Below are 19,491 nucleotides of genomic sequence, written 5' to 3'. Positions count from 1 at the left end.
TAAAGCCTCTTTTATATGCCACACTATTATTTCAAATGTTACCACCATGTTGGTTGCCTTTGGGGGTGGGTTAAAGGTGAGAACTGAGTGGGAAAAGATAACAGAACTTTGTGAGGTTAACAGCAAGATACACTTGATAGGATTTGGGGCTACCCAGGTATTTATATTTCCCCCAAAAAAGCAGATATACACTTCAGATGTAACTACATGTAAATGTTACAACAAAAGAAAAAAACTAAATAAATACTGAAATACATAATGATGATACATATTGAAATATTTATAGGGAAGAATACTGAAGTCAACAATTTACTTTGAAATGAATCAAAAATAAGATGGAGCAATGGATTGAAACAGGGAAGAATAGCTGAATACAACAAAGTAGTAAAGCAAAAATATTAATGTTATTGGTACAATCTAAGCAGTGCACATCCAGGTATTCACTGCAAGGTTCTTTTAGCTTTGCTGCATGTATGAAAAATGTCATTGTAAATGTTGGGCACAAAATGACTATAATAAAAATTATGACAAAAGTTATTCGACATTTTTAATACTTAACATGTGAAGTTTATAACTGTATCACTGTACTTGTCTATTTTCAGAAGAATTTTAAAAAATGTGTTATGTTCTAAGGGAAATGTAGCAAAGTGGCTTCAGACAAAGTGGCCTATATAGTTTGGTCCCCAAAGCACCAGAGTTGGAATGGTTACACAATAGCATTTTTAAACTAGTTCATCTTTAGGGAACATAATAATGGAAACATTGGACACTACTACTAAATAAAAACACAAAGTGATAGAAGCACAGAAATCAGAAAACTTTTTAAACTTCCCTACCTGGTTATACATGTATCTCAACATGAAGTCCATTAGGAAGGATTTTCCTTTTCTAAATGCTCCAGCAACAGATACAGCGACGACTTCCTTGTCCCTGACAGCCTCTGAGAGAAGGATCCGATTTAGAGCAGTTTCATCTAATTCAAAGGAATGGTCATCTTTGACAATGAGGACTTGGACTGGTCCTGCCTTTTTCACTGGCTCTTCCTCCTCAGAGCTCCATTCGTATGTCTTTTCTGAAAACCCACCTGTTGAATAAGATAAGAATTTATTCAGAAATCACAGGAAATGTGTATGTACCTCTTCACTCTCAAACATCTGAAACAGGAGCACAGTGGAATTATTTGTTGTTCTGTCGCTAAGTAGTGTCCAACTCTTTGACACCTCATGGACTGTAGCATGCCAGGCTCCTCTGTCCTCCACTATCTCCCAGAGTTTGTGCAAATTTATGTCCACTGAGTCGGTGATGCTATCTAACCACCTCATCCTCTACTGCTCTCTTCTCCTTTGGCCTTCAATCTTTCCCAGCATCACGGTCTTTTCCAGTGGGTCGGTTCTTCGCATCAGGTGGCCAAAGTATTGGAGCTTCAGCTTCAACATCAGTCCTTCCAATGAGTATTCAACATTGATTTTCTTTAGGATGGACTGGTTTGATCTCCTTGCTGTCCAAAGGACTCTCAAGAGACTTCTCCAGCACAGTTTGAAAGTATCAAACTGTGGTGCTCAGCCTCACATGACTACTGGAAACACCATAGTTTTTACTATACGGACCTTTGTTGGTAAAGTGGTCTCTGCTTTTTAATATGCTGTCGAGGTTTGTCATAGCTTTCCTTCCAAGGCATGTCTTTTAATTTCATGACTGCAGTCACTGTTCACAGTGATTTTGGAGACCAAGAAAATAAGATCTGTCACTGCTTCCATTTTTCACCCTTCTATCTGCAATGAAGTGATAAGACTGGATGCCATGATCTCAGTTTTTTTAAAGGCTGAATTTCAAGCCAGCTTTTTCAGTCTCCTCTTTCACCCTCATCAAGAGACTCTTCACTTCCTCTTCACTTTCTAGGGTAGAATTAGAAATGCTCCTTTTATTGACATATATGCTGTCATTTACATTATATCTCAGAAAGACTTACAGCTCATCTTTCTCATCAACTAGCCGAATCAAATAGAATTTTATTTTTAAGAAAGCTCTAAATCAGTGCAGAGATCTCTGTTTATTGAGTGAGAAAAAAATCAAAGCAAAAGCCTCTACTTTTACAGCAAAAGAATAAAACAGCTTTAGTTTACACTTCATCCCTTAGAAATAAGTTTAATTTTTCACATTAAGGATTCTGCTAACACTTTTTAAAGCTGAACATGTGTAGGAAGAAATACACAGAGGGACTCAGAATCACATATTCTAAAATTATACTTTGTAGCAATGGAAGTTTACAGATAATTAAATTGGGCAGGGCCAGATTATAGAAGTCCTTCAAATCCATGGCAAAGCAGTCTGGATATAATTCAATCAGAAAATAAAAAGCTTTGTAAGTTAACTTTGTGTGGAGATCTTATTAAAAAGGTGGGTGACTCTGTGAAATGACTAAACCTCTTAGTTTCTTCATCTGTAAAACAAAATAGGTACTATTAACAGTATCTATTTAATAGAGTTGTTGGAAAGATGAAGTGAGTTACTACATGTAAAGTGTTGAGAACAAGGCTGGGCACACAGCAAGCTCATAAAGGTCAGCTATGATCATCATCCCTACCACTACCTTGGGATTATAAATTGAACTAAGTATTCCTGGAAGAAGTTTCTGCTATTTTATATAAAGTTATGTGTGTTTGTGTATGTGTGTGCATGCATGTGTGTTTTCAAAGTTTTGTATTTAATTGTCAAAAATGCTATTGCTGACAGAGGTCCTATTTTAGAAATCATCCCTAATATATAAGAATTCCTGAACCCTAGACTTTGGCATTTGCAGTATATTATAAACCAACTTCAATGTGTCAAGTGATATATTCTTAGATCCGTAGCCTTTTTAATGTACCTTCATAACGTCCTCCCACTTTGACTCTGGGGTTAGCTAAGTGATTTGTTTTATGACACAGCAGAAGATGTGAGACATGACGCAGCAGAGGCTTGAGAGAACACTTGAGTATTTCCATTTTGTTCTTTCACCTCTGCTGTTCATCATGAGACTATCCCTAGACTAGTCTGCTGCAGGATGAGAGACACTTGAAGCAGAAGCATACTGCCTGTTCCAGCCAGGGCCCCCAGCAAGCCAACCCCCAGCCACGTGAGGAAGCCCAGTCAAGATGAACAGATTTGCCTAACAACAATTTCAACATGTGATCAATAAATGCCATTCTTCTATGTCCCTGAGGTTTTATGACCATTTATTATGCAACATAACAGGCAATAAATAACTGATACAGCCTACAACCCCTTTCTTTAGGAAGGCAGTTGGAGAAGGAAATGGCAACCCACTCCCGTGTTCTTGCCTGGAAAAACCCAGGGACGGGGGAGGGAGCCTGGTGGGCTGCCGTCTATGGGGTTGCACAGAGTCGGACACAACTGAAGTGACTTAGCAGCAGCAGCATAGTGTAGTGGTTAAAAACACAGGCTCTGGAACCAGATGGCTGAGATTCCAATCAAGACTTCCCCATTTCTTAGCTGAGTAACCTTAGGCAAGTTGTTTAACCTCTTTGTGTCTATCTCATAAAGTTGCTGTGAATTAATATACACATGTAATACACTTAGAACCCTGGCTGGTATATGTATTAGTATATGCTGTAAGTATTATTACAGACTTAGGAAACTAGAGCCAAATATGTAACTGGCCTTGCCCAAGAAAAATAGGTAAAAATTCCTGTTATCAGGCAACCTACCACAGATGCTTTCTTGTGTTATTTACTTATTTCAATACTCCAGCAAGTTATTTATTATTATCTGTATTTTTGATATATGAGGAGATTAGGAATTGGCTTAAATAACTTTTTCAAGATCATACATATTAGCGTTCACATAGTAACTCAATTTGGGATTAGATCCCAGATTGAGTTTAGTGGGCACAACTTCTGATTTTAATGCAAGTGTCTCCAGTATCTGAGGTCACATTTGTTCTAATTGATGTGGTCGAATAGACACATTTTATGTTATCAGGTTAAGGAAGTTTTCTTCCACTTCTAGTTTACTATTGATTTTTAAAAACCATAAATGGAAAAATGAGTTTTATCAAGTGTCTTCTCTGCAGCTATTGAGATGACCATACGGTTTTTCATCTTTAATCTATTACCTACCAAAGTCGTTTAGTCGTGTCTCCTTGCGATCCCATGGACTATGGCCCACCAGACTTCTCTGTCCATGGAATTCTCCAGGCAAGAATACCGCAGCGGGTTGCCATACAGTGAGTAATATAACTTTTCACTTTTGTATAAATCTAATGTTTTCAGGGTGCAGAATATTAATTACACACTATTGGATACAGTTTGCTAAATTTGTTTAGGATTTATACAGCTATATTTATAAATGAATTTGAGCAAACTCTGGGAGTTAGTGATGGACAGGGAAGCCTGGCATGCTGCAGTCCATGGGGTCACAGTCAGACACGACTGAGCGACAGAACTGAACTGAACTGATTCATAAATGAGTTGAGTCTATGACTTTCCTTTCTCATTTGTTTTTGACTGGTTTACTAACAAAGCTACACTGGCTTTACAAAATGAATTAGCAAATTCTTCCTTTTCTATCTTCAGAAAGAGTAGTAAAGGATTAAAAGTTTTATGACATTTTGATAGGACTTGCCTATAAAACTATCTGGGTCTAGCATTTTCTTTGTAAGATAATTTTTAACTGCTATCTCAATTTCATGAATATTTATGATGCTATATTAGTAGTAATAAAGTTTGTATTTCTTCTTGAGAAACTTTTGGTACATTATATACTTCTAGGAATTTTTCTCCATTGTCTAGAAGTTCAGACAATATATCAAAAAAGACAAAGATGTGAACTGTATCATTAGCTAACCTGACCAATTTGACATCTAATAATTGCAGAATCATGCATTTTTTAAAGTTCATATGGGGCATTTACCAAATAGACCATGTACCAGTTCATAAATCAGATCTCAGCAAACTTCAAAGTATTAAATAATATGTTTTCTGACAATAGAGAAATTAAAATAGAAATCAGTAACAAGAGAATATTTAGAAAATTCCTAAATGTCTGGAAATTAGCAGTAAATTTCTAAATAACCTATGAATAAAAGAAGAAATCATAATAAATTAGAAAATGTTGTACACTAAATGATCTAATGAATGTTCTAATCCATTCATCAATTTGTCTATCTACAAACTGATAAAGCAATACTACATTATCTTATTCAAAACAGCTTTATGAAAAGTCACTATAAATAGTGGGCAAACCCCTCCTAGTTTCTAATTATTATTGGTTGTGGCTATTTTGATCCTTTCCATATGAATATTAGAATCAATATGTTAGTGTGTAGTATCTTATTTAAATAGAAGTAGAGAAAATATGACATGTTAGAATCTTGCTTAGAGGAAATTTATACCTGGAATGCATTTAGTAAAAACATGTTTGAAAAATCATAATCTAATATCCATCTCAAGAAGAAAAAGAATGGCAAACTAAATGCAAAGAAAAGGTAAGAAATAATAAAGACAGTATCAGAAATCAATAAACTACAAGATCAAGATTAATGCAATAATCTAAGACCAGTCAAAGAAAAAAGAAAAAATCCCAGATTATCACTATCAGATATTAAAAAAAGATATCACACAGATCCTACATTATATTTAAAAATAATATGAGAATATTATGAATAATTTTTGTTAATAAATTTGATAATTTTAATGAAATACATAAGAAATAACATCATTTATTTTATTTTTTTTTTTTTATTATTTGGAGGCTAATTACTTCACAACATTTCAGTGGGTTTTGTCATACATTGATATGAATCAGCCATAGAGTTACACGTATTCCCCATCCCGATCCCCCCACCCACCTCCCTCTCCACCCGATTCCTCTGGGTCTTCCCAGTGCACCAGGCCCGAGCACTTGTCTCATGCATCCCACCTGGGCTGGTGATCTGTTTCACCATAGAGAGTATAGATGCTGTTCTTTCGAAATATCCCACCCTCACCTTCTCCCACAGAGTTCAAAAGTCTGTTCTGAACTTCTGTGTCTCTTTTTCTGTTTTGCATATAGGGTTATCGTTACCATATTTCTAAATTCCATATATATGTGTTAGTATGCTGTAATGTTCTTTATCTTTCTGGCTTACTTCACTCTGTATAATAACATCATTTATTTTAAAAACTACACAAGAATAAATACAAAATATAAATAATCTTATATCTGGAAAATTAGTTCAATTCATATTTTAAAATCTTCATGCAAAAACAAAACAAAATAAAACTCCAGGCTCAGTTGGTGAGCTTCCATGGTAAATTTTTCCAAATATTTAGAGAAAAAAATAATAGGCATCTTACACAAACTCTTCAAAGAACAAAAATAAGGCACCTTTCTCAACTTGTTTTGTGCTTTCAGCAAAACTATCATACCAAAACGTGTCAAGAATATTTTAAAAAGGAAAATTATAAGCCAGTGTCTCTTAAAGATGAAACTCAAAAAGTTCTAAAAATACATAGCAATTCAACTCCAGAGACAATAAAAAAATCTAATACATTACAACTACATGGTATTTATTTATTAAAGAAATTCAAGGTTAGCTTAACATTCAAAGGCAAGCAATTGGCTATATTAAGTAAAAGGGAAAACTATAATTTCAATAGATTCATAAAAACAGGTATAAAAATGTAACACTTATTTCTGATTGAAAAAAACTCTCAACAAATTAGGAATAGAAGGAAAATTCTCTAATCTGGTCAATGGTATCTACAGGTATAGCTAATGCTATACTTAGTTTTGAAATAATGAAAGATTTCTCTGAAATTAGGGATCTGACATGGATGACTACTTCTAATTAGCATTATACTGAAAGTATTAGCCAATACAACAGGTAAGATAATTCACCAAAGATAAAAGGGCGGGAGAACAAGAAATCAAATATCATTATCTACAGATGACATGATTATGCATGCAGAGACTCCAAAAGAATATATAGATAATTTAGCAAAGTTTCTGGATATGAAGTTGATTTCTTTTATGTTATAAACTTGCAGCAAAAAGTTACAAAATGAAATTTAGAAAAGCACTCACAAATATATAGTCAGTTGACTTGTTCTTGGTCAATTAACTTTTTGTAATGGTTTAACTGGAATATAATTTGCATACCATATAATTTATCCATTTAAAGGAAATGATCGATTTGATGGTTTTTAATAATTGTACAAACTATCACCATGATTAGTTTTATAACATTGTGGTCACCTCCCAAAATACCTACATTCTTTAGCAGTCATCCCCATTCTTCCTTACCTACCTCCAGCCCTAGGCAACCATTAGTGTATCAAAGATTTGCCTATTTTGGACATTTCATATAAATGGAATTATACAGTAGGTGATGTGATCTTTTGGTGACTTTTCTTGATTTAGCATAATGTTTTCAAGGTTTATCCAGTACATGTCAGTACTTCATTTTTTATGGTCAAATAACATTCCATTGTGTGAATATACTATACTTTATTTATCCATTCACTAGTTGATAGTCATTTAGGTTGTTTCCACTTTTGGCTATAATGAATAAAGTTGTTATAAACTTTATGTACAAGTTGGTATGTGTACATATGTTTTAATTTCTCTAGGATGTTCAACTGATTTGTGACAAAGATGCTAAGGTAATTCAATGGGGAAAGAACAGTCTTCGCAACAAATGGTACTGGAACAGGATATCTAAATGCAAAAAGTAAACCTAGATATATTACACTCCACACAAAATATTAACTCAAAATGGATCACTAATCTTAAGGTAAACCCAAAACTATTAAATTTTTGGAAGAAAATGTAAAAGATTTATGACATTGTGTTAGGCAATGATTTCTTAGATACTATTCCCAAAGCATGACCCATAGTTTTAGTCTCTTTAGGCTGCTATGACAAGCTACCACAGACTGGTTAGCTTGTATATAACAATTTTTTTTTTTTTCACGGTTCTGGAGGCTGGAAGTCCGAGATTAGGGTGCCAGTGTGGTCAGATGAGGACCTTTTACCAAGTTACATATTTCTCATTGTAGCCTCACATGGTTGGAAAGACTGCAGAGTTCTGTGGGATCTCTTTTCTAAGAGCATTAAATCCGTTCATAAGGCTCCACCCTCATTTCCTGATCACCTCTCAAAGGCCCTACTTTCTAATACCATTTCACTGGGCTTTAGGTTTTTGACATATGAATTTTGGGGAGATACAAATACCCAGACCATAGCATTCATAAAAGAAAAAATTATAAACTAGACTTCAATAATTAAGAATGTCTGCTTTTCAAAAGATATTATTTAGAAAATGAAAAGACAAGCCATAGACTTGGAGAAAGTATTTGCATATCATATATCTGATTAAGAAAAAACTTATAGAATTCATAAAGGACTCTCAAAACTCAATGATAATGAAGAACTAACCCAACTAAAAATAGGAAAAAGACTTGAATTAACACTTAACTAAGGAAAATATATGAATAAATTTTACTGTATATTGTCCCTTAAATTTTACTGTATCAATTCAGTTCAGTTCAGTCGCTCAGTTGTGTCTGACTCTTTGCGACCCCATGAACAGCAGCACGCCAGGCCTCCCTGTCCACCAACTCCCAGAGTCCACCCAAACCCATATCCATTGAGCCGGTGATGCCATCCAACCATCTCATCCTCTATCGTCTCCTTCTCCTGCCCTCAATCTTTCCCAGCGTCAGGATCTTTTCAAAGGAGTCAGTTCTTTGCATCAGGTGGCCAAAGGATTGATGTTTCAGCTTCAACATCAGTCCTTCCAATGAACACCCAGGACTGATCTCCTTTAGGATGGACTGGTTGGATCTCCTTGCAGTCCAAGGGACTCTCAAGAGTCTTCTCCAACACCACAGTTCAAAAGCATCAATTCTTCAGTGCTCAGCTTTCTTTATAGTCCAACTCTCGCATCCATACATGACCACTGGAAAATTTTTTAAACAATCAAACACCTTTTACATATCATTATTAAACCTGATACATCTACTAATACATGTGCTGGTAAATATTTAACAATCAGCTCTTAGAGGTAGATGGGTGTGGAAAAGTCCTCATTTGTAGCATTTGCCAATTTCTGTGATATAACCACTATGACCCAATTCAATCTACCAGAGTGCCTCACTGAGTGTGGCTCTGGGAAAAGATGCACCTGGTCAGCTCTTACGATCTAGTATGGGCTGACTCTAATGTACACTGAAACCTAATGAAAGGTATTTAAGACTTGTACAGAAAATAGAAAACATTACTGAGAGAGGTATATATGTGTTCTCAGATTAGAAGGGTCTCTGTAATAAATGTGTCAATGCTCCCCTGGATTCTTTGATTGGTTATAATACTGATCAAATTCCCAGCAATCTTTCTAGTTGATTAACAAGCTTATTTCTTTCTTGTACAAACCCTTTTTATGAAGATTAACTAGCTCATATGGAAAGGCTAAGAGCCAAAAACACAAAGACAACCTTAAAGACAAACAAAGTTGGGGGATTTACACTAACAGACACCAACAGATACTTAAAACTTACAATAATCAAGGCAGGGTGATATTGTCACAAGGATAAACAAGTAAACAAATAGAGAAGACCAGAGATTTTAGAAACAGACCCACAAATACACAAGCAGCTGACTTAAAACAATGTACAACTGCAGTAAATGAAGAAAGTATGATCTTCAATAAATGATGCTAATTCAACTGGATATTCATATGAGGGAGGAGAAAATGAACCTTCAACTCTAGCTCTCACCATAAATAAAAATCAATTCCAAATAAATATTAGATCTAAATGTGAAATTGGAAAAACAAAGGATACAAACAAGCAAATAACAAAAACAATATCAAATGATTCCGCAAATATGAAAAGATATTCATTCTCATGCAAATGAAAAGTGAAAAATATATTGATACATTTTTATATAATAGATTTGTAAAGTTCAGAGATAATTCCTTTCGTTAGCTGGGATGTGAATCTATATTCTCAGATACTGCAGGTGGGAATTTAAATGGACATAGCATCTTCAGGCAGCAATGTGGCACATAATTATAAAAAATACAAATATACATTCTCTTTGACCCAGCAATGCCATTTCAAAGAGTTCATCCTGCAGGCAGACTCGTACATATTAAAAATACCAGAAGCAATGTTAATCCCCATCAACATGGGACTAATTAATAAACTATGATTCATTTGTCTATGAAGTATAAGGTAGTTATAAAGAATAAAGAAACTCATTTGAAACAATTGCCAATGTATATTATGAAAAAATAATTCAAGGTGTAAAACAGTGTGTATTATATAGTATGGTATCATTTGGGGAAAAAAGTGTGCAGGAGAGTGTGTTTGGCATGTTTGAGGAACAGCAAAGGGTGTATAGGTATTGGCAGCAGCTTGGGAAGGGTATGAAGGGCTGGATTATGCAAAATAAGACAAGTTAAGATCTGAAAGGATCTTAGACAGAGTGGATACTGGGGGTGAGAGAAAGAGAAAAGGCATCAGTGGATGTTTGTATGTGATTATCCTCTTGTGGGTGTGGATGCGATACATAACTTTGAACTTGTAGTTTAGATGTCCAAGGTATTTGAAGAGCTACCAGTAGGCTTAGTGAAGAGGAAGGAGATTATATATTAAGTATGACATAAGCGTGCTGTAAAATAAAATAAATATCTGAGTTGTGACTTTAAAATAATGAGGCAGTTTATGGGAAAAAGTCTCATTACAATGTAAGCCAATTGCCATTTTAAATATTCCTTTTTGGTTAGGAAACTTTTAAAAATACAGGAATATTTTGTTATTAATAGAAATGAATCTGTGTAGTCATAAATATATAATCATTAGTTTGTGTCTCATCTAAAGTTAAGAAAGACTTCCTAGCTGAAACCTACTCTACAATCTATCTATCTATCTATCTATCTATATATATGGTAATCAATATTTACATATAGAACTATTTAGATAAGCTACAACCCAGATGTCTGATAAATGGATCCAAAAAGTGTGGATACCCATACAATGAAATATTATTCAGCAATAAAAAAAAGGCTAAAACATGGATGAACCTTGAAAACACAATGTTAAATGAAGGAAGCCAGTCACAAAGGACCACATACTCTATGATTCCATTTATATGAAATGTCCAGAAGAGGCAAATCTATAGAGACAGAAAGTGGTTTAGTGGTTGCCTAGGGAGTGGAAGTGGATTAGGGGGTGATGTCTAAGAGGTACAAATTTTCTTTTGGGGGCTAATAAAATGTTCTAAAATTGTGGTAATGAAGGCATAGCTCTGAATACACTAAAAAACCACTTAATTACACATCTTTAAATAGGTGAATTGTATGGCATATGAATTATGTCTCAAAATATTTAAAAAACTATTTAGAAAAACAAGTTTCTGTGAAAAAAAAAAGAGGTCAAAATTGAAAACAGATTGAAAATATCTGGAGAGCAGAGATTGTCCTACGTTTGGTAAAAACCTGTAACAGAAGTTTACACAGTAGGTACTTGATAAACATTTTTATGAATTTGATAGAAAATAACCAAAAAATATTAGAATATACAGTATAAGCAAGAAGAACAGTTTTATGCTTGATTTATTATTCACAACTATATTTTATCTAAGCAATAAATATCCTTGTTCTGAAAGAATTCAAAAGTCCTCTGGAATACATGCCAAGTCTCTTTAGCACCAGATTTCTACCTTCTTAAATATGTTTTGCTAAACTAAGCTTAGTTTCAATTCAGAGCACTATGTAAATCTTTAAAAGGCAGAAAACAGGTCAGAAGCAAATCAGATGGGAATTAGCATTTACTATGAATAATACAAATGTACAGCTTACAAGGAGAGAACCAAAAAATATATATCATGTCACCTTTTTACGTTATTGAATCTTATATTCAGTAAAGGGATTTTAGGGACTTTTCTCTTCTACGTGATGTTTTAAATCAATGGAAGCTGGCCACTCAGCTACTGAATTAAGATATGTTGAAAAGGAACTTCAAAAACTTATAGAGAATAATCATTTCAATATATTGAAAATGCTGTGGATGTGTATTTCTAATTTTAATTGTAAACTATACACCATCTCTCCAGCAAAAATCAAACCCTGAAAGATGACTACCTCTGAGTATACTGAAGCCTTTATAGAGAAAAGACATAGCACCTAGGAAACTGTCTCTTGGCAACTGAAATTGAAAGGAAATATTACTTCTTCTTAAACTATTAAATCTTTTCTAACAGTGGAAGTTGAAGGATGACAGAGAAAACATTTGAATGAGCACCTGAGACTGACTTCCAAAAACACAGCCAAAGGACATTTATTCAGAAAGGGACAAATGGAGTTGAGGAAACAAAAACAAAATTATTAACTCATAAAATGAATTTTAAGATTGTTCCAGCAACAGTAGAGATTTAAGTTACAATGAGATGATGACACATTAACAGACCACAAAACACTACTATGCAGATTCTCAAATTGTTCTGCTATTAACAACACCTTTGAGGATGAGGGTTACAAGGAATAATGCAGATCCTGCAACTTCAGAGCTTTGATGAAACAAATTATTCAGCGGGCTGTTTCTTTTTACTGAATCCAAAAGCATTCCATGAACAGTAATATTTCTAGAAGAACAATGCCATCGTGATTAGGGCACTTTATATAAATATACATATAAAGTATATATACACACATATATTTCATATATTCATGTATGTACATGAAAAGACTTCAATCCTAAAGGAAATCAACCCTGAATATTTACTGGAAGGACTGGTGCTGAAGTTGAAGCTTTAATACTTTGGCCACCTGATGTGGAGAACCAACTCACTGGAAAAGATCCTGATGCTGGGAAAGATTGAAGGCAAAAGGAGAAGAGGAAGACAGAGGATGAGACAGTTGGATGGCATCACTGACTCAGTAGACATGAGTTTGAGCAAACTCCAGGAGATAGTGAAGGACAGGGAAGCCTGGCATGCTGCAGTTCATGGGGTTGCAGAGTCGGACACGACTTAGCGACTGAACGACAACAAAAAAGAAGAAAAATGAATGGTTAATAGACATAGGGGGAAAAGTTCAGTCTTTTCAGGAACTGAAGAAATGCTAATTAAAAGGAGAATCTAAAAAATAAAAAGATAAACATTTTGCCTTTATAACTTGCAATGGTTATAAAATATATACACTCTGAATTGAGAACATTAAAAAAACACTAAAAACTATACATACCCTTTAATGAAACAATTCAATTTCTAGGAATTTATCCTAAGGAAATTAATGTCAGGATTGTGCATATGTATTTATCTACATAAAGGTTCATAACAGCATTATTTATTTAACAAAAAATTGGAAACAATCTAAATCTCTAACTCTAGGGTATTGTAAATAAATTATGTCACAGCTATACTCTGCAGAATATGGAGCCATCTGAAAGCATGTTATAGAAAAATACCTAATCATGAAAAAATATGCTCACATATTTTAAGGAAAAAAGCAGATGGGAAGTGTTAATTCCAATGAAAGAAAACAAACAAATCTGCATGCAGTTATACTATGTGGTTTCTAAGGAACTGTCTCATCCTTTAATCATCTCTGAGTCAGCTATTTTGAAAATGGATGGTTACTCCTTCTGCTGAACATCATCCACATCATGCTCAGGTCAATCTCCACCATTCTAAGCTCTTTTCCCTATGGCAGATACTGGAAGTGTGGAAACTATAGTACTACAATTCTTACAATTCCTTCTTAGCTGGATTCTGGTTTGGGTTTTGCCCATGAAAGACACTCACGATATTTGGAGGCAAGAGTGAAGAAGAAACCTTTTACTATCTTCTAACAGAGTGGACAGATAAATGAGCAGATAGTACCTAAAAGGCTTGCAGGATATGTCAAAGCAAGAGAACTGAACCAATTCACACAGATAGTAGCCAACATTTTGAAGGTACTTTGAAGAAATATATGCCTGGACCTTTGGAATGGGCATGGAGTATAAGAATACTTGGTCCCATGTGAAGGTTCAACAAAGGGCATTTACTGTTAGAGGAGGTTCTCAAAAGTTAGATGGACAAAGTGACTGACTCATTTTGTGAATGTCAGTCAGCCTCCTACTCCAGCCACTCCTGCTCAGTAGGCCCATAAACTAAATCAGCAAAAGACATATGAAGATCTATATTAATATCAGACAAAATAGCCTTCGGGCAAAAAGTATTAACTCAGGAGAAAGAAGTTCACTATATAAAAATAAAAGGCTCAATTCATCAGGAAGATGTAACAACTCCACATTTGTGTGCACCTAACAACGTAGCTCAAGATCCATAAACAAAGCTTAAGGGAATATTAAGAAAAAATTGACAAATCTACTGTCACGGTTTAAAACATCTTTCATAATTTTAAAGTACCTATCAGATATCAGTATCTGGTAGATCAAGCAGTCCAGAAATCAGTTAAGAGTTTGGAAGATATAAACAATACATTTAACAAGGCTGAGCTAATGAACAAACATAGCACACTGCATCAAAAATTAGTAAACAAAAAGTGCTAGTCAAACTTACAAGGAATATTTCTAAAAATTAAACATGTAGTAGGACAAAAAACAAGTTTCAACAAAGTTCACAACCAGCTATTCTATGAACCTGAAATGCCCAATATTGCAGCCACCAGTCACATATGACTGTTTAAATTAAATTAATTAAAATTAAATAAAACAAAGTGTTTGGTTCTTATTCTCACTGGCCATATTTCAAATGCTCAAAAGACACATATGGCTAGAAGTTACCATATTGGACAGTACAGATATATTGGGCTGGCCAAAAGATCTGTTTGGTTTTTTTCTGTAAGACAGCTCTAGTAGTACTGGTCTTTAACTTCATTCAAAACAATTTTGTTAGACTGTATTATGGTAGTAGTCATATCAGTGTGCACTTAAAAAAATCAAAATTGATGAATTTTTGTGTAGCCATTTTAATGCTGAAGATGGAAGAAAAAAGCAGCTTTTTCAGCATATCACGCTTTATTGTTACAAGAAAGGTAAAAACAAAACTGAAATGCAAAAAAAGATTTGTGCAGTATATGGAGAAGGTGCTGTGACTGACCAAATATGTCAAAAGTTGTTTGTGAAGTTTTGTGCTGGAGATTTCTCTTCAGATGGGCATCAACAATTTGACAACAAACGAATCAAGATATAAACTGAGAACAGTCAATGTTATACCACTTGGGAGATAGCCGACACACTCAAAATACCCAAATCAAGTGCTGAAAATCATTTGCACCAGCCTGGTTATGTTACTCACTTTGATGTTTGGGTTCCACATGAGTTAAGCAAAAACCTTCTTGACGATATTGCCTCGTGTTATTCTCTACTAAAACATAATGAAAAGTTCTGTTTTTAAAATGTGACATGCAATGAAAAGTGGATATTGAACAATCATGTGGAATGGAAGAGATTGTGGGGCAAATGAAATGAACCACCACCAACCACAGAAAAGGCCAGTCTTCATCCAAAGGTGATGTTGTGTACATGGTGGAATTGGAAGGGATTCCTCTATTATGAGCTCTTTACTGCTGTTGTTCAGTTGCCAAGTCATGTCTGACTCTTTGTGACCCCATGGACTGCAGTAGGCCAAGCTTCCCTGTCCCTCACCATCTCCTGGAGTTTGCCCAAGTTCATGTCCATGGCATCAGTGATGCCATCCAACCATCTCATCCTGTTACCCTCTTCTCCTTCTGCCTTCAATCTTTCCCAGCAACCAGCTCTTTTCCAATGAGTCAACTGTTCGCATCAGGTGGCCAAAGTACTGGAGCTCCAGCTCCAGTCCTTCCAATGAGTATTCAGGGTTGATTTCCTTTAAGATTGACTGGTTTGATCTCATTGCTGTCCAAGGGACTCACAAGAGTCTTCTCTAGCACCACAGTTTGCAAGCATGAATGCTTTGGCACTCTGCCTTCTTTATGGTCCAGCTATCTCAACCATACATGACTATTGGAAAGACCATAGCCTTGACCATACGGACCTTTTGGAAAACAAAAAGATTAATTCCAACAAGGACTACTCTCATTTAGAGCCACTGAAAGCAGCACTCGACGAAAAGTATTTGGAATTAGTTAACAGAAAACACATAATCTTCCATCAGGATAACATAAGATCACATATTTCTCCGATGACCAGGCAAAAACTGTTATAGCTTGGCTGGGAAGTTCTGATTCATCCACCATATTCATCAGACATTGCACCTGTGGATGTCCATTTATTTTGGTCTTTACAAAATTCTCTTTGTGGAAAAAAGATCAATTCCCTGGAAGACCATAAAAATCACCTACATTGGTTCTTTGCTCTGGGAAGAGAGAATTATGAAGTTGCCTGAAAAGTGGCAGAAGGCAGTGGAACAAAACTTCAATAAAGTTCTTGGTGAAAATGAAAAATTTGTCTTTTATTTTCACTTTAAAACTGAAGGAACTTTTGGGCCAACCCAACAGAATGTTTCTATCATCACAGAAAGTGGTGCTACTGTACAACATATACTCTGACTAGAATAAAATTAAGTTTGAAATTAATAGCAAAAATGTACTTTCTATATATCATAGGTAAAGAAAGAAATCACTGTGAACATTTAAAATACTTCAAACTGATTGAGAATGAATCTACCATATATCAATACATGTAGGATACAGCAAAATTTATATTTAGAGAAAATCTATAGCCCTAAATGCATATATTAGAAAAAGAAGACAAGCGCAAAATAAATGAGCTTAGTATCCAACTTGTTAAGCTAAAAAGAGAATATAGAATGAAATCAAAGAAAGTACAAGAAGGAATTGAGAGAGATACACAAAAACCAGGTAAATATAAAAAGAAAAAAGGAGAGATTAACAACAAAAAATACAATGAGGAAGATAACAGATTAAAATTAAGCAGGGAAAATAACAGAATTAAAAACAATCTCATGCCAAGTTGCCAAAATGGACAGATTCCAAGAAAAATGTAAATTATTAAATCTGACTCAAGAACAAAGTTTTATTTGTTCTATAACCAATATGGAAGTTGAATCAATAGCTCAAAATCTTACTATAAAGAAGACAGCAGGTCCAGATGGTTTAATAGACTAGTTTTCCTAAACTGGATCATTCTAATCTCATACAGGCTGTCTTGGTGGCTTAGTCTGTAAAGAATCTGCCTGCAATACAGGAGACCAGGGTTCAATCCCAGGATCGGGAAGATCCTGTGGAGAAGGAAATGGCAACCAACTCCACTATTCTTGCTGGGGAAATCCCATGGACAAGAGGAGCCTTGCAGGCTACAGACCCATGGGGTTGCAAGAGTTGGACACAACTTAGAGACTAAACCACCACCCTAAACCACCAATCTCATATAAATGCTTTCAGAGAATCAAAAAGAAAATAAAATTTCCCCCTCTAATTTTATAAAGTTACTATAACTTTGATACCAAAGCAGACAAGGAAAGAATAAAAAAAGAAAATTACTTGTAAACATGTTTCGAAATGCCATTAAAAGATTAGCAAATCCAGGAATGTATTTAAAAAGGTAATGCAATATGCCTAGCTTGGGTTTATTCCAGGAATGCAAGATCAGTTCAACAAAGAAGATCTTCTAATATAACTAAACATATTAAAAAATTAAAGAATAAAAGTCATATGATTATCTCAATAATTACAGAAAAGTAGTGATTATAATTCAATATCTAGTGATGATTTCTTAAAAATATTCCTTAGGGATAAAGGAGAACATTCTTAATCTGATTAAGACAAGAAAAATACATAAAAGACAAAGATTAAAAAGGAATGAATGATGCAATAATGACTGCAAATGATAGGTTTTTTATGTACAAAATCCCAAAAAATTTAAAAGGGAATTTAGTTGAACTAATATGAAAGTTTAGCAAGATTGCTAGGTGTAAGATGAATATGTAAAGATGGACTGAATTTTATATACTATTAATTGCCATATATATATATGAATAACACAGGTTTCAACTGTGAAGGTCTACTTTTACACGGGTTTTTTTCAATGAGTACACAGCTGGCTCTCCATACTGGGAAGTTCTGCATTCATGGATTCAACCAACTGTGAATCATGTGCTATGTTTACAATCCAAGGTTGGCTGACTGTGTCTAAGCAGAACCCACAAACATGAAAGGCAGACTATGGGACTTGAGCATCTGTGGATTTTGGCTTCTGCAGAAGCTCCTGGAACCAATCCCCCACAGATACTGAGTGATGATTATAATAGGGGAAAATTCATAATGACAAAAAATAAAAGAATAAAACTATAATAACAAATGACAAGCAAGCCCTTCAAGGAAACTTTTAAAACTACTGCAATACATCAAGAAACAAAAGTTAAATAAATGAAGAAATATGCCATGGATGGGGATATTTAATATAGTAAAAAATCTTGATTCTTTCAAATTAATCTACAAATTGGAAGCAATTTTAACATAACAAATTCCCAATGGAGCTTTCCAAAGAACTTGAAAATCAAAAGCTAAAAATAAAGAACAAAAAGTATTATAAGGCATATAGAAACCAAATAGCAAAATGATAGAAGTAAATCCCTCCTTATCAGTTCAGTTCAGTTCAGTTGCTCAGTCATGTCTGACTCTCTGCGACCCCATGAACTGCAGCACGCCAGGCCTCCCTGTCCATTACCAACTTCCAGAATTTACCCAAACTCATGTCCATTGAGTCGGTGACGCTGTCTAACCATCTCATCCTCTGTTGCCCCTTCTCCTCCTGCCTTCAATCTTTCCCAATATCAGGGTCTTTGAAAATGAGTCAGCTCTTTGCATCAGGTAGCCAAAATATTGGAGTTTCAGCTTCAACATCAGTCCTTCCAATGAACACCCAGGACTGATCTTTAGGATGGACTGGTTTAGGACGGATCTCCTTGCAGTCCAAGGGACTCTCAAGAGTCTTCTCCAACACCACAGTTCAAAAGCATCAACTCTTTGGCGCTCAGCTTTCTTTATAGTTCAACTCTCACATCCATACATGACTACTGGAAAAACCATAGCCTTGACTAAATGGACCTTTGTTAACAAAGTAATGTCTCTGCTTTTTAATATGCTGTCTAGGTTGGTCATAACTTTCCTTCCAAGGAGTAAGCGTCTTTTAATTTCATGGCTGCAGTCACCATCTGCAGTGATTTTGGAGCCCAGAAAGATAAAGTCAGCCACTGTTTCCACTGTTTCCCCATCTATTTGCCATGAAGTGATGGGAATAGTTGCCATAATCTTACTTCTCTGAATGTTGAGCTTTAAGCCAATTTTTTCACTCTCCTCTTTCACTTTCATCAAGAGGCTCGTTAGTTCTTCTTCACTTTCTGCCATAAGGGTGGTGCTATCTGCATATCTGAGGTTATTGATATTTCTCCTGGCAATCTTAATTCCAGCTTGTGTTTCATTCAGCCCAGCATTTCTCATGATGTACTCTGCATATAAGTTAAAGAAGCAGGGTGACAATATACAGCCTTGACGTA

At 34.9% G+C, this 19,491-nt stretch overlaps 1 protein-coding gene across 2 annotated transcripts in view; it reads right to left on the bottom strand.

The window, feature by feature from the left end:
- ATL1 (atlastin GTPase 1) overlaps positions 1 to 19,491 on the bottom strand; it is a 67,388-nt gene that overhangs the window by 42,305 nt on the left and 5,592 nt on the right. For both annotated transcript variants that reach the window (XM_043471642.1, XM_043471643.1), the window contains exon 2: positions 837 to 1,084. In XM_043471642.1, the coding sequence (XP_043327577.1) occupies positions 837 to 1,084 (248 nt within the window). The remainder of the gene's footprint in view (positions 1 to 836; positions 1,085 to 19,491) is intronic.

This window comes from Cervus canadensis, chromosome 6 (assembly GCF_019320065.1).
Source record: "Cervus canadensis isolate Bull #8, Minnesota chromosome 6, ASM1932006v1, whole genome shotgun sequence".
In the NCBI taxonomy this organism is placed as follows: domain Eukaryota; kingdom Metazoa; phylum Chordata; class Mammalia; order Artiodactyla; family Cervidae; genus Cervus; species Cervus canadensis.
Note: the sequence above shows the minus strand (reverse complement) of the source record. Positions and strands in the feature narration are given on the sequence as shown.